At 37.5% G+C, this 20202-nt stretch overlaps 1 protein-coding gene across 3 annotated transcripts in view; it reads left to right on the top strand.

Moving 5' to 3' along the window:
• The window catches only part of CTDSPL2 (CTD small phosphatase like 2), an 81311-nt gene extending 74054 nt beyond the window's left edge, over window positions 1-7257 (top strand). For all 3 annotated transcript variants that reach the window (XM_044231598.1, XM_044231596.1, XM_044231597.1), the window contains exons 9-13: window positions 478-540; window positions 645-724; window positions 3722-3848; window positions 5734-5829; window positions 6437-7257. In XM_044231598.1, coding sequence (XP_044087533.1) covers window positions 478-540; window positions 645-724; window positions 3722-3848; window positions 5734-5829; window positions 6437-6502 — 432 coding nt within the window. In that variant the 3' untranslated portion in view covers window positions 6503-7257. The remainder of the gene's footprint in view (window positions 1-477; window positions 541-644; window positions 725-3721; window positions 3849-5733; window positions 5830-6436) is intronic.
• Window positions 7258-20202: the final 12945 nt, after the last annotated feature.

Genomic DNA, 20202 nt, shown 5'->3' with positions numbered 1-20202 from the left:
ATTGAAAATAAAGGTATTCTTAGCAGATGATTGTTACGAAGAAATTCTGAATATAGAGGAAGGTCATTGAGACAGGTCAGCTAGAGGTGGACACAGCCTGCCTAATAATTGGATGGATGCTACCTGGCTGGAAGATGGAGCTGATTGGCGGATCAAAATCTCAAAGGGAAACCTTCAGTTTTAGTTTGAATGTTTACTAAAATTATATTCCACAAAGTTCTATTACATTGTATGGCGCCATTTAAATATAAAAAAGTAACATCACAATGACTGTTGTTTCCCTACCAAAAGATTGTTTTAAGTGATTTTTGGTTTATGAAATATATTTGAGTGGTACTTAGTGAACTTTTCTATTACTTTAAAATATGAACTTCTTAATTATAATATATTCAAAGTTAGAACACAACATCTCTTATAAATAAGTTGTTTCTACTCTGTATGTTTATTTACTGAAGTGTGTCTTTGTTATTTCTTCAGGTTTACGTGAGATTAAGACCATTCTTCAGGGAATTCCTGGAACGAATGTCTCAGATGTATGAGGTAAACATGCTTAAGCTAATTACATAAGTATTTTTGTTTTATTCAATACAGTACCCATATTTAGATCATGTATAATGATTACTTCTTTTCCCCTGAATTTGTAGATCATTCTTTTTACTGCTTCTAAGAAGGTGTATGCAGACAAGTTACTGAACATACTAGACCCTAAAAAGCAACTGGTCAGGTAAATTTAATTAAGAAATAGTGGAAATGTCTGTCACACTGATCTATGAAGTTACTTTGATTCTATTTAATTTTGATGGCCATTTTCAGTTGGCTGCATATATAGAGATTGGTTGTGTTGAATGGTGAAATGAATTTTTTTAAGCCCCAAACTCTTTAAGAGTTCCAAATGATAGAACTCCAGACAGACTTTCTTTAAAGGATACAAAGATCAAATGTATATATTCATTCACAGTCCATCTGTATCCTCACTTCTTTTGGGACTGGGGGGAGATTGGGGGTATGCGGAATTTTTCACTGTGTGCATGATATTTTCACTTCCTTATGTCTCTGAGATAATGCATGTTATGTCCCTTGTTTAATGGCATAGAGAAATAAAGGTTAATTTTAACAGAAAGGATAAATTAAACTCTTTTGCTTTTTTCAAGAGCAAATTTGTCCTCCATGGAAAGAAAACATTACATGACTCTAATTGGAAATTGCAGTTGGTTTAGTCACTCAAGTTATCCTGATCTGGACTCAGTTCCTTGTGTGTGTCCTGAGCCAGCAGATGCAGTTGTGTTCCTGGTTAGGTGGGAGTGCCTTGGGTAATTTTAAAACAGTTTGAAAATTAGTTCCATTGTTTGTGTCAACTGAAGTGAGATAATAAGACTGTTAGCAGTCTTGCTGGATTCTTTAAGATGCCAGAGTTAATCTTTGATTTTTTTTGGACCAAGAGCTATAAGAGATGCCAGAAAAGGCTCATGAAAGCTTTAATAGCTGGGAGTTCATTTTCTTGAATACTTTCTTCCATATTTTTTTAGTGGAAAATCCTAATTTCTACTGTTAATGGTACCTTTGATATTGAGTGGTTGCAGCTATGCGAAAAGCCATTTTCTGATGTCTACACTTAGATTTTCTTTCTTGTAAATAGAACTGTGATTTTTTTAATCTAAAGGATCAGAATTTGTCCTTGTCACTTTCATTTTATCTTCCATATAACCAAGCATCAGATCAGAAATGAAAATGATGTTTTCTATTTATGAAAGTATAATACATGCTCATTTTACCTAACTTTAACAAAAGTACACAAATGATTTTGCTTTGATGACTTCATTCATTCTGAAAATTTCTATTCAGCACCTCCAGTGTTCCATGCAACAGTGGTGAGCAATACCAGCCTTTCCCTCTTAGAGATTTCAGTTTTAACTGGGGGACAAGTCATAGTCATGGAATTATGATGTTACAAATTTATGCCCCTCTTTTAAACTAGTTCTATAAAACTTAAATATTTGGGAGTTTAAATTTGTTTTATGTAGTTGTATTTGAATAATTTAAAACAGGAAGAACTTTTTGAATAGTAGATTGAATTCATTAGAATGCTAAAGGGAATTATGTTGAAGACAAGGGAGACTCAGAAATTCGATGATGTCTGAATCTCATGTGTCCAAAAGCAAATCTGATGACTGGCAAAAGTAGTTCCTTTGTAAAACTGCAAATACCTGCTACTGACTGACTGTCAGACTCCTGAATAACTGGAGGAGTTTTATTGTAATTTAATTGAAGTAATCATTAGTATCCACATACATAGTCATTTGTCTCCTGTCTTGGGTGAGTTTGCTGCTATTGGGGAAGAAACATTAGTAGTAACTTGCATTATGTGCTGCACTGGCTTCTTCAGTATCCTCATGTGTAATATAAATGTTCATACAAATAAAAATGGAATCTTATAGGCCCAACCAGGAATGAAAATTCTTTTGTCTGGTCTTAACCTTTTCAAAGTAGGATGGTCTTTAAACCATACAGAGGTAGATCATGGTTTAGTTAAAAGTGTTCTTTATAAAAAGGGAGGAAGAGAACTATTTTTAATACGTTTTGTCTGGTTAGAAAACTGTCATCACCACTGGCACTGGTGTTTTTAAGGTTGAGTTTTGTTCTCAGAGCTATGGCAAGTTTTGTTGGTAGAAAATGCCCCTTTCTTGAAATTCCATAATTAAAAATAAGAGGTATGAGTAGACCCTAGCTGCTGAAAATTGTTTAGTGGGATTAAGACACAAGGAAGCCAAACTTACCAAATTATTAATGTATACATTTCAAGGTGATCTGTATTATTAGTAATATTTGGAGACTAACATTTTGAGTGCTAAATGAGATGATATAATTCTGACAGTTTTATAAGTATTATTATAAAGCCTTTCATAGCTTTTTAAAATGATAACAGCATTTTTCAGTTAAGTATCATTGGTAAAACGTTAATTTACATTTGTAATACTTAAATTTGAATTCATCATTTCATTCAATCCTTGTTTTTTCAAATGATCATATACACACTCAACTAAATTAAAAGAAAGATGGGTGTTTGGGAAAAGTTGAAATGATGGAATGTTTTGGCCTCCATACCTTTTCTCAAAAACTATAAGGGAAACTAAAAACATTTTTAAAAATGGCAACACAGAAACATTCCTTCTTATATTTTCTATTCTGGCATGTACAGGGATAGGGAGGCTGTGTGGTCTTCTGGTTAGAGCAAAGGACTGGGAGCCAGGAGGATCCTGGGTTCCAATGCGGGGCTAACCACTGACTTACTGTGTGACCTTGGGCAAGTCACTTGACCTCCTTGTGCCTCAGTCAACCATCTGGAAAATTGGTTAAAAAGCAGGACCTCGCTGACAACCAGATGCTGCATCTGAACTGAGCTTTCCTGGGTAAATAAATTACAAAAACAATTTACAGAGTTTTTAATCCCTCTTTATAATTTAATATAACATTTTGGGATAAGCCGAAGTTCTTAAAGGCATGGTAATAATTGGTTGTAAGGTTTCAATAATTGCTAACATTTTTAAAAAGTAAAACTGTAGCCCAAAGCTTAGGCTCACATTTATATTTGAATTTCCTTTGTGAGAGAAAATAATAAGGCTTAAACTATAAAGCCTATGGTATGTGTATGTATGTTTCAGTATATGTTGTAATTTTTAGAGATTTTTTTTCTTAGTTAATTTGTTTTTATTTTTATGTTTAGGCATCGGCTTTTCCGTGAACATTGTGTTTGTGTACAAGGAAACTATATAAAGGACTTAAATATCCTTGGAAGAGATCTTTCAAAGACTATAATAATTGACAACTCACCACAAGCCTTTGCATATCAGGTAGGAAGGGAGGGTTGCTAAACAAAATGATAAAAAATATATATAGTGAGAACAAATGCTGCCAAACAGAGTATGATAGGAGAACAGAATTTTGACTGGTGAAATTTCTGTGTTTAGTATTATCTTTCAGAATTAGAAATGCCAAATTGTTATGTTCATGTGAGAAATTTTCTTTTAAGATTTTATTTATTTGACAGAGAGAGATCACAAGTAGGCAGAGAGGCAAGCAGAAGAGATGGGGGGAAGCAGGCTCCCCACTGAGCAGAAAGCTAGATGTGGGCTCCATCCCAGGACCCTGAGATCATGACCTGAGCCGAAGGCAGAGGCTTAACTTACACTCAGCCACCCAGGTGCCCTGAAAATTTTCTTTCAATTAAGTACAACACAGATAAAAATCTGGGTAGTAGGCCTAAATAAGAAAGGACTATAAAATATATATCCGGGGCTCCTGGGTGGCTCAGTGGATTAAGCCTCTGCCTTCAGCTGAGGTCATGATCTCGGGGTCCTGGGATCGAGCCTACATCGGGAAATCTCTGCTCAGCAGGGAGCCTGCTTCCCCCTCCTTCTCTGCCTGCCTCTCTGCCTACTTGTGATCGCTGTCTCTCTGTCAAATAAAAAAATAAAATCTTAAAATATATATATATCAGTTAATAGTATTCTTAGCAGTTGTTAAGTAAGTAATTGTAAACATGTTTGAGAATTAAAAAGACCTCAGTCATGTTCTGATATGTTTGCTTTGACATTCCGAAATAATTTCTTAGACTATTTTGTCAGTATGTTTATATGCTGTGTCAGTGTTTCTTTGAAATATAACTTGGGGGAGTGCCTAGGTGGCTTAGTTGGTTAAACATCTGCCTTCTGGTCAGGTCATGATCTCAGGGTCCTGGGATAAAGCCCTGCGTTGCGCTTCCTGCTCTTCCTGGAGCCTGCTTCTCCACCTGCTTGTGTTCTCTCTGTGTCAAACAAATAAAGTCTTAAAAAAAAAGAAGGCCTTTTAAAGAAATAAAACTTGAACTAGAACTGAGGCATCCTTGCAAAATGTTTTACATTATGAATATGTTCATGTGATAGTTGGAGATTTCCTTCACAATAAATCTGGGCAGAATAGGGATGGTGGAAATTGGGTTGGATGTTAATAGAACGAGTAAAAAAGTAAAAAGATGTAAAGGGAGAAAAGGGAAAAACTGCATATGGTATTGAAATATGTTCAAAATAGGTCATTGCTCACATTTTGAAATATGTTTTTAAAGAATTTCTTACTGGTTCCTGGATAAAATCATTTCAGTTGTCCTCCATCTTAAACACAGTATTCTGCATAAATGTTAAAGACAACCTAGAGATTATTTATGATGAAACAAATGTGGTTTGCATTCTTGTTTCTAGACTCCTCTTCAGTGAAATACCATTGTATCTGTTTGCTACATTAATGCTGTTTCAGGTTATCCTGCTATTTGTTGGAATAAAATGAATGTGATACAATCCATGTGTAAAAGTATAGGCTTTCTGGTAGTGTTCTTTTTGCATTGGCTGTACTCCTTCATTCACAGTACCTTGCACTGACTAATAGTAGCTATTTCTTGAATCAGTGAAGTAATATTTTTAGTTATGTTAATGCAAAACTTGTTTCAATGGCTCTTTCTTGTATAGTTTCATATACACTAGGAAGACATTACATGGAAAAACCAGTTGGGCTTTGATGTATTCCCTAACATCTGTCTCTTGCACTGTTGAGTTGTTGGAATATGACAAGCATAATGATGGCATTCCTTTTCAGAGGAACTTATTATATACATGCGTTTCTTAAGTATCTGTTATTTCTCTCTCAGGCTTTTACAAAGTAGGCAAAATGTAAAAAGAGGATTTAATTATTTATTTATCGTTATAGCTATCTAATGGAATCCCTATAGAAAGCTGGTTTATGGATAAAAATGACAATGAGCTCCTAAAATTGATTCCATTTCTGGAGAAGCTTGTAGAACTGGTAAGTATATCTTAAGTTTCTTTTGTTGCCTCAACTCTACTGAAACAAACCTTTTTAACACTTTATATTGACATTTTAAGTCAGCATGGTATGAAATTAGGGCAAAGTTGAAAAGGATTACAAGCATTTTCTAACCTTTTAAATTATATTAAAATCATGCTCATCAATATTTAAAAATTTGTAGATTGGGTGTTTTTATTTCACTGGGCTTCTTGCAAGTCACAACTAGTAGTATCAAATTGATTTCACTTTGCTTTCATAGTTCAGGTCTAGAATTCATGCTTATGCTACTGAAACTTTATTCTGGCTTTACTTTTTTCCTAATATATCAAGTAGAGTTCAGTGGCTTAACACTTCTGTCTTTTGGGTTCTCTTTAGTGCATAATTGTTCTTTACAGAATTAAAACGTGAATGACAGGTTTGGTTTTTTTTAGTCTAAATTTAATTCTTAAGTTAACTGCTTCTTCATAGTAGCTTTATATTGGCCAAACAAAATAATATAAGTTGTAAAATAAACTGTATATTTCCTCTGCAAAGGAAGAATGTTAATGAGAATCATATTTTTGAAATTTACGTGGCTTTTAAAAATGTCTTTTTCTCCACACAGAATGAAGATGTTCGACCTCACATCAGAGACAGATTTCGCTTGCATGATTTGCTGCCCCCAGATTAAGTACAAAGACTTGTCAAATCACTGAAGGGGGAGAGAATGCAGGACCCTTTTGGACTAAGATAAAAACATTGCCATTACTGTTGAAATTTTGCATTTTTGTACCCCGTCTTGCTTTTCTTATCTTTGGTGCCCAATAATAATCAAGGGTTACAGAAAGAGACTTTATCTCAGATTGAATACATACAGTAGGTAGGCTAAAACAGAAGAGTCTTTAGAACTAGTGCAACTCCAGTGAAATTTTTTTATGTACAGGACATCTGCAGTTTATAAAGAATTCTGTTTCTGCCACCAGCAGTTTGACCTGTAGTCACACAGGATTTTATGATAATAACAGAGATGAAAATGGACTTTTATTTTCTCTCTGTTTGGTGCTCTAAGTGGGTTTGTAGCCACTTTTCTGTTACTTTAAGATTCTCATTTCAACAGGAATGGCCAGTAAAAGTTGTTTTATTTTTCCTGTTAAGGTTTATAACCTTTTTACATTTTTGACCTGTATTAGATTAGATTTTCATTATGCATTCCTTTTAGTTAAGGCGCTTCATAGTTTTCTGGAAATAGTCAATTTTTAGTTTTTTATTATACATTTGAATGGCCGTTTTCCTGCTTTGTCTGCCTGCATATTGTATATTTGTTTAAAAATATTCTCTACTTTTAGTCCATGTAAGTTTCATTTAGAAAGACATGCATTTATATTTTGTTTCTGTAATATTCTACTGTAGGTGAAATCTTAAAAAAAAAAAAATCAAAGGACTGGGTAGATAAGAATATATGAATGACTAATATTCAAAAGATTTAAACCATTGTGATGGCATGTGTTCCCAAATGGTAATATCTTGCAGTGGCACACAGATTTAATGGATAAAGGTATACCTCAGACTTCACTGTGCTCACCAATCTTTGAGGAGAATGAGTTTGGTCACCTGTTGGGCTTGATTTGGTTACTGCTGCCTTTGGTTTTCTCCAGGAATGAAGTATTCAGCACAGTGACTCAGTATTTTTAGTTATTTTGCATGGGCTGGTAGTACCTCTGTTATGCTCTTGGTTACAATCAATTTAAAACTCTGTGTAACAGTCTTGGTACCTTACAGTAGCTATGCATAATCCTGTGGCACAGTAAACTCCGAAGCCACCAATGCAGTTAATATGCTCTCATAGTGGTTTTCTATGCTATATGAAAATAGTCGTCAAGCCTTGGTTCTCTAATGCAGCTACCACAAGAGGTTGATATTTTTATAGTGGCGTGTAATCTCCTTTTCGGGAGGCTTTTTATGGAAGGTAGAATTTGTAAAAGTTAGTATGCTTTGCCTCTCGACTGCATTAACATGCCACAGGCTCAGACTGTTTTTGTGTAAAGGATGTCAAAGAACGGCACTTTTTCTAAAGAGAAGTTTGATATTTTGTATGCTTGTTAAGAAAGTACAGTATTGGAAATTAAAGGTGGACAACTGATAATTGAGGAGTATGTCACTTAATTTTTTATGTATATTACCTGTTTACTTGTACAACTTATTGTACAAATTACATGCAGCTTCATTTTCAAATGAATCCTTAAAATAAGGAAATCTTTTTAGGAAAACATTTAATTTTTGTATTTTTGATTTTAAAGGCATGAGTTATGTCAATTTTCAGTGTATTAATGAAGATTTTAACTTTTCATCAGGTTGAGTGTTTTCTTACTATATTATCTGTTGTGTATGTAGTTAGCATATTGTGTCACTGAACTGTTTAAAAAACCTAGCATGTAGAGCAAGCCTGTTTTGTGGAAAATCCTTATTCATTAAAAAAATAATCATGGCAGATATTCTGCAAAAAAAAAAAAAAAGCAAAGCATTTGCAATTCAGAATACTGGTTTTTTTTTATTTGTTTGTTTGTTTTGGTTGTTTTTGTTTTAATTTAAAGAAAGGTATTTTGCTTGCAGGAAAAAATACTCCAGATTCATTTTAATGAGAATCTTTGAAATGTATTTATCTTTAGGGCATCTGGGCATCTTTATGCTGTTTGTCTTCTGTCTTTCTTGAAATAAAATGTACATACGTTACCTTTACATATGCTCTTGCTCAAAATTGTGAACCTAGTTAACATTTCTCCTTGCTCCCCTTTAATGCTCAAACAGTAAAACCCAAAACCTATACAAGTTCTAAGCTTTCAGCATGCATTACAATTGCTGAAAGCTTTTCTGATTAAGTAAACACAGTCTCAAAGGGCTTTCCCATAACTGAAAGGGAAATGTAAGCACCTGTAATGTTATGCCTATGGGCACTTTAAAATAAACACCAACTTTTAATCATCTTTTATTAATGGTAAAGGTGTTTTCAGTCCCATGCTGGGAGAGTTCTTTAAGTCAACTGACAAAGGAATCTAGCGTAAGAAGATTCTGTAAAGAAATAAAGAGAAATTATATGGCCTGAGAGAAATTCTTGAGACCAATTTATTTTTCATTATTCGGTTTCAGTCATTTTAAATTTGTAGTTAATAAAAAATTAAAAATAATTTATGAAGAGACAGTTATCCAGTTTCCTTCCACTTTAATGTTTTACCTTCTCATTACCCCTTTTCTTTAGCTTTTGGTAAATGTTATCTTAAACACTTCCATTTAGTTAAGTGGAGGTGTCTATTTTGTGAATTGAGATGTGCCCACCTGCTTCAGTTCATGCAGGAAACATTAACTCTTTAAAAACTGACCGTAGGAAATGCAGGAGAGACAGATACCTGATAAGACACAGCAAAAGTGACCTATATACACATTACATATCTGAAGTACATACTACAATTGTGATATTTCCAGTGATAAATGTCTGGCTTTTAAGACATTCTTTTAAATATTTGTATTATTGTTAGGATGTTTAAATCAGTTGTGTTTTTTAATTCTGTGTAATATATGTAGCCCTAATCAGATTTATATCACCATATTTCTCTGAGTCTTAAAAGAGTTGATAACGATTTGAAACCATAATTGTTTTATATTAGCTAGTATGTATATTTATTTACCCAATGGTTTTATCTTGTTTCCCAAAATTCGGGGGTGGGGGATTGTTGAAAGCATTGTTAACTTCTATAAATGGCTATTTTCTTGTACCTGTCAGTGAAATGGATGTGTACATTGTTTTTTTTTACATTTCTCTGGTTTTTCTGGTTTGTTTGGTTGTTGTTATTGTTGGTTTTTTCTGTTTTGTTTTTGTTTTAGTGTTAAACATAGAATGGTTTAAAAAAAAGTTATCTTTGGCCAATGACTTTTTCAGCCAGATAGTACTTTCATTCAGCCTTCTAAAGAAGTTCGTTTTAATTGTTTTGTCCAGTCAACTTGCCTGAAAAACAGAGAGACTTCATCTCATCAATGAAGAAAGCATTTCATTATTCCTACAAATCTTTACAGCGAGCACAGAATTCTTCATAAGGACCAGATCTCTTCCACATCTTGTGTCAATCACATAAAGCTGAAATGTAAAGGACACTGAAGCCTTCATTTAATTGTACTAACATGATGGTGTTATATACCACATCCTTAGATAGTTAAGGTTTTCTGAACTGACTTCTCTTTGTCTTCCTAGGTATTTATTTGTTACCTCTTTTAATCTTGTGTATCTAAATTAACTTAGTTAATAGTTACCCACTGAATAACTATGCCAAGCAACTAGGAAAGAATGTTTATTTTATTTCCCCTTATAGGGGAAGAGTGGACTGGGAACAAAAATGTATGGGCCAAAAGGCCTTAGGTTGTCATTCATTCACTTTCTTATTCCTCTCATGAGCTATATTTGAGTATAGTATTTTTTTCAGTGCTCATATGCTTGATTGTGTCATTACTTTTACTATCTTCTGAAGGTGAAAGCCTGCTAGGAACCTGTATAAAACACATTTTAAAATTTCAGATTAAGAACCACAAAACTCAGTATCTTGTATTTAAATGCCACTTAAATTATTATTGGAATCCAAGTCTCACTCACTAGGATACATTTTTATAAAATGTTTCTCTGTATCTTGAATTGAAATTACTTGCCCAGAGGCAAGAGTTCTGGGGATATAATGTGTTTTGAGAAATTTTTAAAAAGGGGTAAGAGAGCAGCAAGTTTACAGTTAGTTACTTTTTGGTTTTGTTATTAGTATTTTAAAATATATCAGTGGTTCCCAAACCTCACCATTAGAATTACTCTGAAGAGCTTATGAAATACAGATTCCTGAGGCCTAGGCCCTACAGAATTGTCTCAGTGGATCTAGAGTGGGGCCTGAGAGTTCTGTGTTTGGTTTTTTTTTTTTTTTTTTAAAGCTCTCCAAGTGATTCTAATAGCCAGCTTTGGGAAATCACTGTTTTAAATAATGTGACAGTGGTTTGAGAATAGGCAACTAAATAAAGGTTTACCGGATGTCTCTGTGGTAGTTTTTTGTTGGTTGTTTTGTTTTGTTTTAAACTGGGATCAGATTTCACAACTTACTCAAGATACATGGAGGAATAATAAAGAAGATTCAGGCTACTGCTCATTATCATTCTTGTCTCATACTTTTTTTAAGAGTTTGAATTTCTAGCACTTGGAATAGTTGATCATATATATAGCTGGAGGACATCCCTGAATGAGACCATTATATATATTAACTGTAAGATATTTCACTATTTTTTTATTTTATAAATCTTTGTAGAAATAAGCAATGAAATACTACTTTCATCTTTTGAAATGGGATTTTTCAAGGTAGTGTCCTTTTGGCATTAAGGTAGGGGGGAGTTAATATTCTCTCTGCCTTTTTCCATGTGAATCAATATAAAAGTCATGGATATTTAAAAAAAATCTCAGTTTAATTTCTACATATTTACTATGCAGTATAGCCGTGAACAAGTAATGTAGACTTAGTTTTCTCATCTTCAAATGCCCTGATCACCCTACCTCACAGGGTTGTTGTGGGGATAAATAAAACTTTTATGGAAACACTTTTCTTTGATGATATTTTATCAGCCATTAGAAACAATAGCTTATATTTGTGTAGTGCTTTTTTTGGTTAGTTACATGATTTTTTCACATTACTTTCCTCTCTGATATCTTCAGGACATACAGGTAAGGTACACAGAGTAGGTTACAGACACGAGAAATCACAATTTTTGGAACTACTGTTTGAGGAAGTAGAATAAAATCTGAATAAAGGGGCGAATTTTGAGAAGCAGATATGATAGCAAATAACCAGATCATGGTGAGCCTAAGATGAGGCAAAATAACATGAACCACATAGTTATAAAACAGTACTCTGGTTCCACCCTAATCTCTCTGGTGAGACTTTTTTCCATCTTTACTGAGTAAAATTGACATTGTGTAAGTTTAGGTGTACAGTGTGATGACTTGATACATACATTGTGAAATGTTTACCACAGTAAGGCTAGTGGACACATCCTTTACCTGATTACCATTTTTATTAGGGTGAGATGAGAACATTTAAATGATAGCAACTTTCAAGTACACACTTACCGCACTGTTAGCTATAGTCAGTGTGCTGTTAACGAGATCCCCAAAACTAGATCCTCCTACAACTGGATGTCTATCCTTTGACCAGCATGTCTTCATTTTCCTCACCCCCTGGCTGTGATGGAATATTTAATAACTATTTTCCCTACGCTGTAATGGAGTTTAATGCACATACATGTTTGAGAATCACTGCAATACCCCTATTATCTTTAGAAAGAAATGACTGGACTTAAGGTGAATAGTTGACTTGGGAGTTTGGTTAGTAAAAGGGTCATTCAGAGAGAGTCTGATTCCAAGTCCACAAATGCTGGTTAACTTACTAGACAAAGTTTTCTGAGCCTTGTTTTCTGTGCAAAGGGTGCACCAAGATCTACCTTTCAGAATTACAAAGATGAAACATGTCACACGTTATAAACCGTGAAGCAATATACAAATAACTACAACAGTGAAAATGCTAAAGCAGCTAGTTCTCTTGAGGATATGCAGGAGATAATATGCAGTGTCTGGGGAGATGTCTGAAGCTAGAAGGGGCAGGAAAGGGCAGTGGAAAATCATGGTACTGTAATACCACATGTCCTTGCTCTTTTGAGGAAAACATGGGCAGTAGGGTACACTCAAATGACAGGAAGTAATAGTGGAGAGGTCACCTATGTTAACGTATTTGATGAAAATATGCTGAGTGTTACAGAAAAAGTGGGTGATGAAAAAATGGTACTGAATGGTTTGAGAGATCTGGTTCAGTAGTCGGGGTAGTGGGGTTGATATAAATGATTTGCCAAGTTAGAAGTTTCTTAATGGATTAACCAAATGAACTAGATAGAGCTTTTAGTTAGCTACCACATAATGACCTTTAATATTATGTTTGATAGATGGCAATATTTGTTGAAAGTAACTATAAGCAGCCTTCCTAATGACAGTAAAAGTCATTTTAAAACATCATCTTATGTGTTAGCCACTATTCCAGGCTCTATGAATGGTGGAAAGAAGCAAACCTGTCACTGCCCTTAAGCTTACAGTCTAGTATGGAGAACTGACAATAATGTTCGGACAAGGGTCACAGAGGAGAAGAATGGCTTTAAGAATGCCAGTTACAGGGGCACCTGGGTGGCTCAGTGGGTTAAGCCGCTACCTTCGGCTCAGGTCATGATCTCAGGGTCCTGGGATCGAGTCCCGCATTGGGCTCTCTGCTCAGCGGGGAGCCCGCTTCCCTCTCTCTCTGCCTGCCTCTCCCATCTACTTGTGATTTCTCTGTCAAATAAATAAATAAAATCTTAAAAAAAATAAATAAAAAAGAATGCCAGTTACACAATCTTGTCTGGAGCCAGGCTTGGGTTGGCTGAAAAAGCATTAAGTTGAGATCTGTAGAATATTTATTAGAAAGAATGTAAAGCCAGGCTTGGTTGGGGGGCAGGGGGGGTGGGGAGGAGGCGGCATAAGGATATAAAATCAAACAAGGGAGTATATGATCAGATTTGTCTTCAAAAGATCACTTTGGCTGACATAGGGAATAGGGTGGGTGGGTGGGACAACAGGTAAGAGTTATGTAGAAGTTGACCTAATTCACACCATGTAATCTCTTCCTCTAAGACAACAAATGATTAATCCACTGGGTGCTACCCTTTAGTGGACAGTGTGAGGCCAGGAGATTGGTAAAGTCCTAGGAAGAGTATGGGTTGTCCAGTTTACGGACAGGAATAGGAAGGTCCTCTCAGATTTTACGGTACCATATAAAACTAAGTGAAGGAAAATGTATAGGAGTTGAACAGAGACAGATGCTGTCACTTCATGTCTTAGAAAAAAAATCCTTGGGTAGGCTTTTTGGGAGGGCTGAGGGCTAAGAGGGAAAACTCAATTCGTTGTTTTTTTTTTCTTAATGTAGGCTCCACCCCCCCCCTTTTTTTTGTAAATGTAGAGCCCAGTGTGAGGCTTGAACGCACCACACTGAGATCAGGACTTCAGCTGAGATCAAGAGTCGGACACTTACTTAACCAAGTGGGCCACCCAGGTGCCCCCAATTAGTTTTCTGTTTTGTATTTTTTTTTTAAGATTTTATTTATTTATTTAACAGAGACAGCAAGAGAGGGAACACAAGCAGGGGGAGTGGGAGAGGGAGAAGCAGACTTCCTGCTGAGATTGAGCATGGAGACTAATTTGGGGCTCGATCCCGGGACCCTGGGATCATGACCCGAGTTGAAGTCAGATGCTTAACAACTGAGCTGCCCAGATGCCCCTAGTTGTTTCTATATCAAACACAAATCCAGTATTTTTACATATATAATGATTCAGTGAGTTTGGTACTTTATATCTTAACTTGTCCTATATGCAATTAAAACCTCTTCAGCCTTAATTCATTGATCTCTGAGATTTTGAGTTTGGTACTTAAGGGAGCTCACTTAAAAAGAAGGCATTGGGGGGCGCCTGGGTGGCTCAGTTGGTTAAAGCCTCTGCCTTCAGCTCAGGTCATGATCCCAGGGTCCTGGAATCAAGCCCTGCATTGGGCTCTCTGCTCGGTGGGGAGCCTGCTTCCTCCCCTCTCTCTGCCTACTTGTGATCTCTGTCAAATAAATTTAAAAAAAAAAATCTTAAAAAAAAAAAGCCACCACTGGCATCTCTGTTGCATTTCTTTTTTTTTTTTTAAGATTTTATTTATTTATTTGACAGAGATCATAAGTAGGCAAAGAGGCAGGTAGAGAGAAAGGAGGAAGCAGGCTCCCTGCTGAGCAGAGAGCCCAATGCGGGGCTCAATCCCAGGACCCTGAGATCATGACCTGAGCCGAAGGCAGAGGCTTTAACCCACTGAGCCACCCAGGCACCCCTCTGCTGCATTTCTGTTGTCATTTACCACCTTATGGTTTTAATGATGAAGTTCTTACAGGCAGAGGTTTTAATATAAATTTGTTAAACCATTGATCGATTACTCTGATCATAATAATGTTATGTATGATTATAGGGCTCCCCTAGAGACTAACATGTGAATCACAGACTCATTTTAAGGACTGAATGAATTTTGTTGCACATAATTCTAGACAATTATTTCCCTGCTTCCTCATTTCAAAAAGCAGCATGCACAACACTGTGAATAAATTCTCAATTTTTGCTTAACAAATTTATCAGGGCTGCATACATATAGCCCATGTATTTCTCCATAGTATCTCCAACTCCCCAAACCCATGTTCAATTGCATGTAGATTAATATCTTCAAGTTAATATCCCCAGAACCTAGAACAGTCCTTGGTATAGGGTAGGCACTCCATAATTATTTGTTGAATAAATCAATGAATGAGCTCACACTTCAAAGTTTGGACTTTGTTAAAATTTTTTGCTGGGGCCAAGAATGAAAGATGCTGGGTGGGGTACCTCATGACATTTAAAAAGGAGCTGGACACCTGGACCTCAAGTGTAGGCAGAAGGAAGTAAGGTGGCCAGGAAAATCACTTCATCAGGAGTTTTGGTCTTCCCTTCAGGGTGCTGTCATCAGTCACCAAATTCTAAAGTCCTGGGAAAGAGAATCCTTCTGTTATCACTGCATACGATTCACCTCAAAAGTTAAGAGGCTTAATTAAGTTAACTTCTCCCTCACTCATCTGTAGGGTGATGGGGCTCAGTTGAGCAACTCTTGCTTTTTGGTCTTCTGCAGTTGCATTCAAGTGTTTGGGATGGAATCATATGAGGGCTCAACCAGGCTTGGATACCCAAGATGGCTTTTTCACTCCCATGTCTGGTTCTTTCCACAAACAGCCTCTCCATCTAGTTAGTTTGAAACAGCATGGTAGTCTTAGAGTAGTAAAACTTCCTACATGGCTGCTGGCTTCCTCCAGAGTGAGCATTCCAAAAGGTGCAGGTGGAAGCTACGAGGCTTGTTATGGCCTAGCATCCCATGTCACATCTGCCCTATTCTACTGGTTAAAAATGAATCATAGGGCTAGCTCAGACTCAAGGGGAAGAGATTGCATAAGGGCGTGAGTACTATTCATTGGAAGGCCATCTTTGGAGACTACCTAAAAAGAACTGATAGTTCCACTGAGTTACTTACATCCCACCTAGAGGAAGTTCCAGATTTTACAGCGTTTGAAGCATATACAGTTTGGAAGGCTTTCTTTGAAGAGTGGAAGCAGTCCATGTAACTAGGGGCCCTGAAGCTAAAGCTTCATTAGCTTCACAGTCAATTTGCTTTTGACCTTTCCCAAACCAGCTATGCCCTTCTTAAATCAGCTATGGTAAGAAAGCAAACACAGCTTTTGGGAGCCTACCTACTCTTGTGTACTAGGACAATTTCCAGAAAATAAGGAATCATTGTGCACTTTCTCCAGTCTTCACCATTAGTGTTCAATGTTCAGTTCAATATAATTTGATATTTGAATGACAAAAACCCAGGTCTCCTGATGTCAAAAAGTGAAATTTCAAATATACCACATTCCACAATGTTTTTTTTTTTTTAAAGATTTTATTTATTTATTTGACAGACAGAGATCACAAGTAGGCAGAGAGGCAGGCAGAGAGAGAGAGAGGAAGCAGGCTCCCCGCCGAGCAGAGAGCCTGATGCGGGGCTTGATCCCAGGACCCTGGAATCATGACCTGAGCTGAAGGCAGAGGCTTTAACCCACTGAGCCACCCAGGCACCCCAACACATTCCACAATGTTTTAAAATTAAATTTTTTACAAACAAAACAACGAAACTGGAAGGATACTTTTTTTTTTTTTTAAACTTAGTATGCTTTCTATACCTATTTTCTCTGGCTGCTCCTTAAATGTTGATGTCTTTCAAAGATTGTTCTCATTCTGTCCTATTATTGGATAGCCTCTAGTCACATGATTTCATCCACCACCGTAATCAGATGACTCTTAGTCCTCTATCCATAGCCCCGGCCTCTGTGGTTCCAAATATATACTAGACATGTCTATTAGGACGTCCCACAAGAATGTCAAGATCAGAAGATCATAAGTTAATTTATCCTTAGTCCTTATTATGATGAGGCACCATTCAGTCATTTTCAAAAACGTTTATTGACCATTTACTATATGCCAGTTAATAGGAATACAGTAGTAAAGAACACAAAGTCCCTTACTCCAAAGAGACATTAAATATGTAAACAGGGTCATTAGAGATTGTGATAAATGTTATGACAAAAACAGAGTGATGAGATAGAGTAACTGGCAGAGGCCTCTTGCAGGAGGGAAGTCGGGGAAAGAGCTTTCTGCAAAGGTAACATATGAACTTTGATTTGAAAGAAAAACACCATGCAAAGATGTGTGGAAAGAACATCGTAGGCAGAAAGAATAGCAAGTACAAAGTCCAAAAATAGGAAAGGGCTTAGTAGTCTTACACAGCTAGTAGCAATGAAGTTAATGAGAGAGAATGACAGAGGGGACTGATGGGAGGTAGGGGTCAAAACATACAGGACCTTGTATGCTATAGTAAGGAGCTGGAATTTAAAAATAACAGGCCAAAAATAAAAATAAAAATAACAGGCCACTGAATAGTTCTCAGCAGTCTCAAGAAAGAGGTGTTACGATCTGATTTAATTAAATAAGCAAACTGCCTGGTATGTAGTGAATGGACTATGGAGGGGCAAGTTAGGGAGAAGGAAAACCAATTGTGAAGGTCATCATAGAAAAGTCTAGAGAAAGCTTTGATGAAGGTGGTAGCAAGAGATATGGGGGTAAATGGATTCAAGATTAATAGCGAAAATAAATCACAGAACTTGGTGACTGAATTTAGGGGGTAAGAGGAAGCAAGGATAGCTCTCATGTTTTTTATTTCAGCACCCATAGATTGGTGTCACCACCACCCAATCAATCTCCAAAAGCACCATCCTCTACTTCTGCCATCCCCTTCCCTCCACATCCAATCAGTCACTGTACTAGTTGGGGTTATCCAGAGAAACAAAACCAATAGCGTGAGATGCGGGAGTGCACGCACACACGCGTGTGCGTGTGTGAATGTGTAGAGAGGGAGGGAGGGAGGGAGGGAGAGTGACTGATTTAAGGAACAGATTCACAGATTATAGAAACTGGCAATTCTGAAATCTGCAGAGCTGGCCATTAGGATGGAGACCCACACAAGAGCTGCTGCTGCAGAGTCCAAAGGCAGACTGGAGGCAGAATTTCTTTTTCCTCGGTGTGGTTTTTTAAGTCCTTTACCTGATTGGATAAGACCCATCCAAATTTTGGAGGATAATATGCTTTACCTCAGAGCTTACTGATTTAAATGTTAATCTTTTACAACAAGGATATTAACAACAACTAGTGTTTGACCAAAAACTGGTTATCATGGCCTAGCCAAGCTAATGCATAAAATTAACCATCACAGTCAACGAATTGTTTTGACCCTTAAATATTTCTCAATTAGTCCTTTCCTCTGTTACCATTGCTTTACTTTACTTTAGGCTTGTGTTCTTCTTTAATTAATTCATAAAACATTTGCTTTATGGTATTAGATACAGTGCCAAATGCTGGAGATACAAATGTGAATAAAAGATAGACTGTGTCCTAGGGATCTTGCATCCCACCCTTTCATCTATCTTTATAATGGATGACTGTATCATTGCCTCTCACACTTTAATGTGCAGATTCATCTGAGGATCCCATTAAAGGGCAGATTCTGATTAAGTAGGTTTGGGATGGGGCCTGAGATTCTGCATTTCCAACAAGCTCCCCAAGTACTGCTGTAGATCAAGAAAAACTATGAGTAACTAAGCTGTAGAAAGTCTCTTGAAAGACCATGTTTATAAAAGATGTTTTTGGAGGCGCCTGGGTGGCTCAGTGGGTTAAAGCCTCTGCTTTCAGCTCAGGTTGTGATCCCAGGGTCCTGGGACCGAGCCCCTCTCTGCTCAGCAGGAAGCCTGCTTCCTCCTCTCTCTGCCTGCCTCTCTGCCTGCTTGTGATCTGTGTCTGTCAAATAAATTAAAAAAAAAAAAAAAAAAAAGATGTTTTTGTAGGAGCAGCGGGCTGGTTCAGTCAGAAGAGCCTGTGACTCTTGGTACCCCGGTCCTGAGTTCCAGCCCCACCATGGGTGTAGACAGTGCTTAAGTACATAAATAAATAAATAAACTTTAAAAAAAAAAAAAAAAAGTGTATTTGTAGACTCCCTGAAAGGATACACAAGAAACAGAGAACTGTTGCTTCTAGAAAGAACTGAATGGCTGATCATTGTATATATTCTTTTATAACTTGAATTTTATACCAAGTACATGTATTACATATTCAAAAACAAATTAACAACTAAAGCAAAATAAAAACATCTGAAGCTGCTCCCCTCTTAATACCCTGCAGTGGAGCCCAGTGACCCCAAAGGAAAGAGTGCAGTTTAGCCCATCTTAAACCCTTTGTTATAATCAGTTTACCTATTCAGTTTATCTCCGATTGTGCCCATCAGATCTGGGACCACAAGCCTTCCCTCCACAGGAAATGCACTTGAACAAATCTCACGTGGTCTTTCAAACTCCAGATACCGAAGCACTTAAGCCAGGAAACTTTTCATGCATTCCGGTCCCCCCCCCCCCGGCCCCTCTCCCGCCGTTAAAGTTACCTTTTTACATTTAACCTCATAATGCTTCTTTTTGTTGCAGTCATCACACTATGTCGAAATTTTGTTTACATGTCTATCTTTGCTACTTGACTGTGCGCTCCTTGAGGACAAGGCTAGAGACTAGGCCTACCGCAGACTGAGTTCCGAAATTATTCTGCGAAAGAATCATGTACTGGCCTCAAGGGGCTCATGGGAAGGGAAAATCCTCGAGTTCTGGGGCTCTCTTCGATCCCTTCGTGACTAACTCGAGGCAAACGTGCCAGGAGCTGAATTCGAGCACCCTGGCTAGGAAGACGGCCATGAATGCTGCCCTGTCCACTCGCTCCTTCCCGGGCGCCGGGTCCACGCTTCCAGAGGGAGCTTCCCTCCGCCAGAGCGCGACGCCCCCTCCGAGGGTCCGGGCTGCCGGCCCACCGCCCCCACTGGCGGCCCTGGCGGCCCCGGCTTCCACAGCCCGCTTCAGAGCGCAGCTTGGAAAGCTTAGTGGTCTCCTTGGTATCCGCCAAAAGCCCCGGGCGGCGACCAAAAAGAACAGAGGGAGGGTGCACCCGACCGGTCGGGGCGAGGCTGGGATTGGCAGGGGAGGGCTGGCGAAGACAGGCGGGGACCGAGCGCCAGGCAAGGGAACGACCTTCTAACTTCCTCGCACTTACGTTTCCTCCCCGGAGCCCAGGCTGGGGCAGCCCTCCTCCTGACCGCTTCCTCTCTTCTCGCCCCATTACCTTCA

Source organism: Neovison vison, chromosome 13 (genome assembly GCF_020171115.1).
Source record: "Neovison vison isolate M4711 chromosome 13, ASM_NN_V1, whole genome shotgun sequence".
Taxonomy (NCBI): domain Eukaryota; kingdom Metazoa; phylum Chordata; class Mammalia; order Carnivora; family Mustelidae; genus Neogale; species Neogale vison.
Note: the sequence above shows the minus strand (reverse complement) of the source record. Positions and strands in the feature narration are given on the sequence as shown.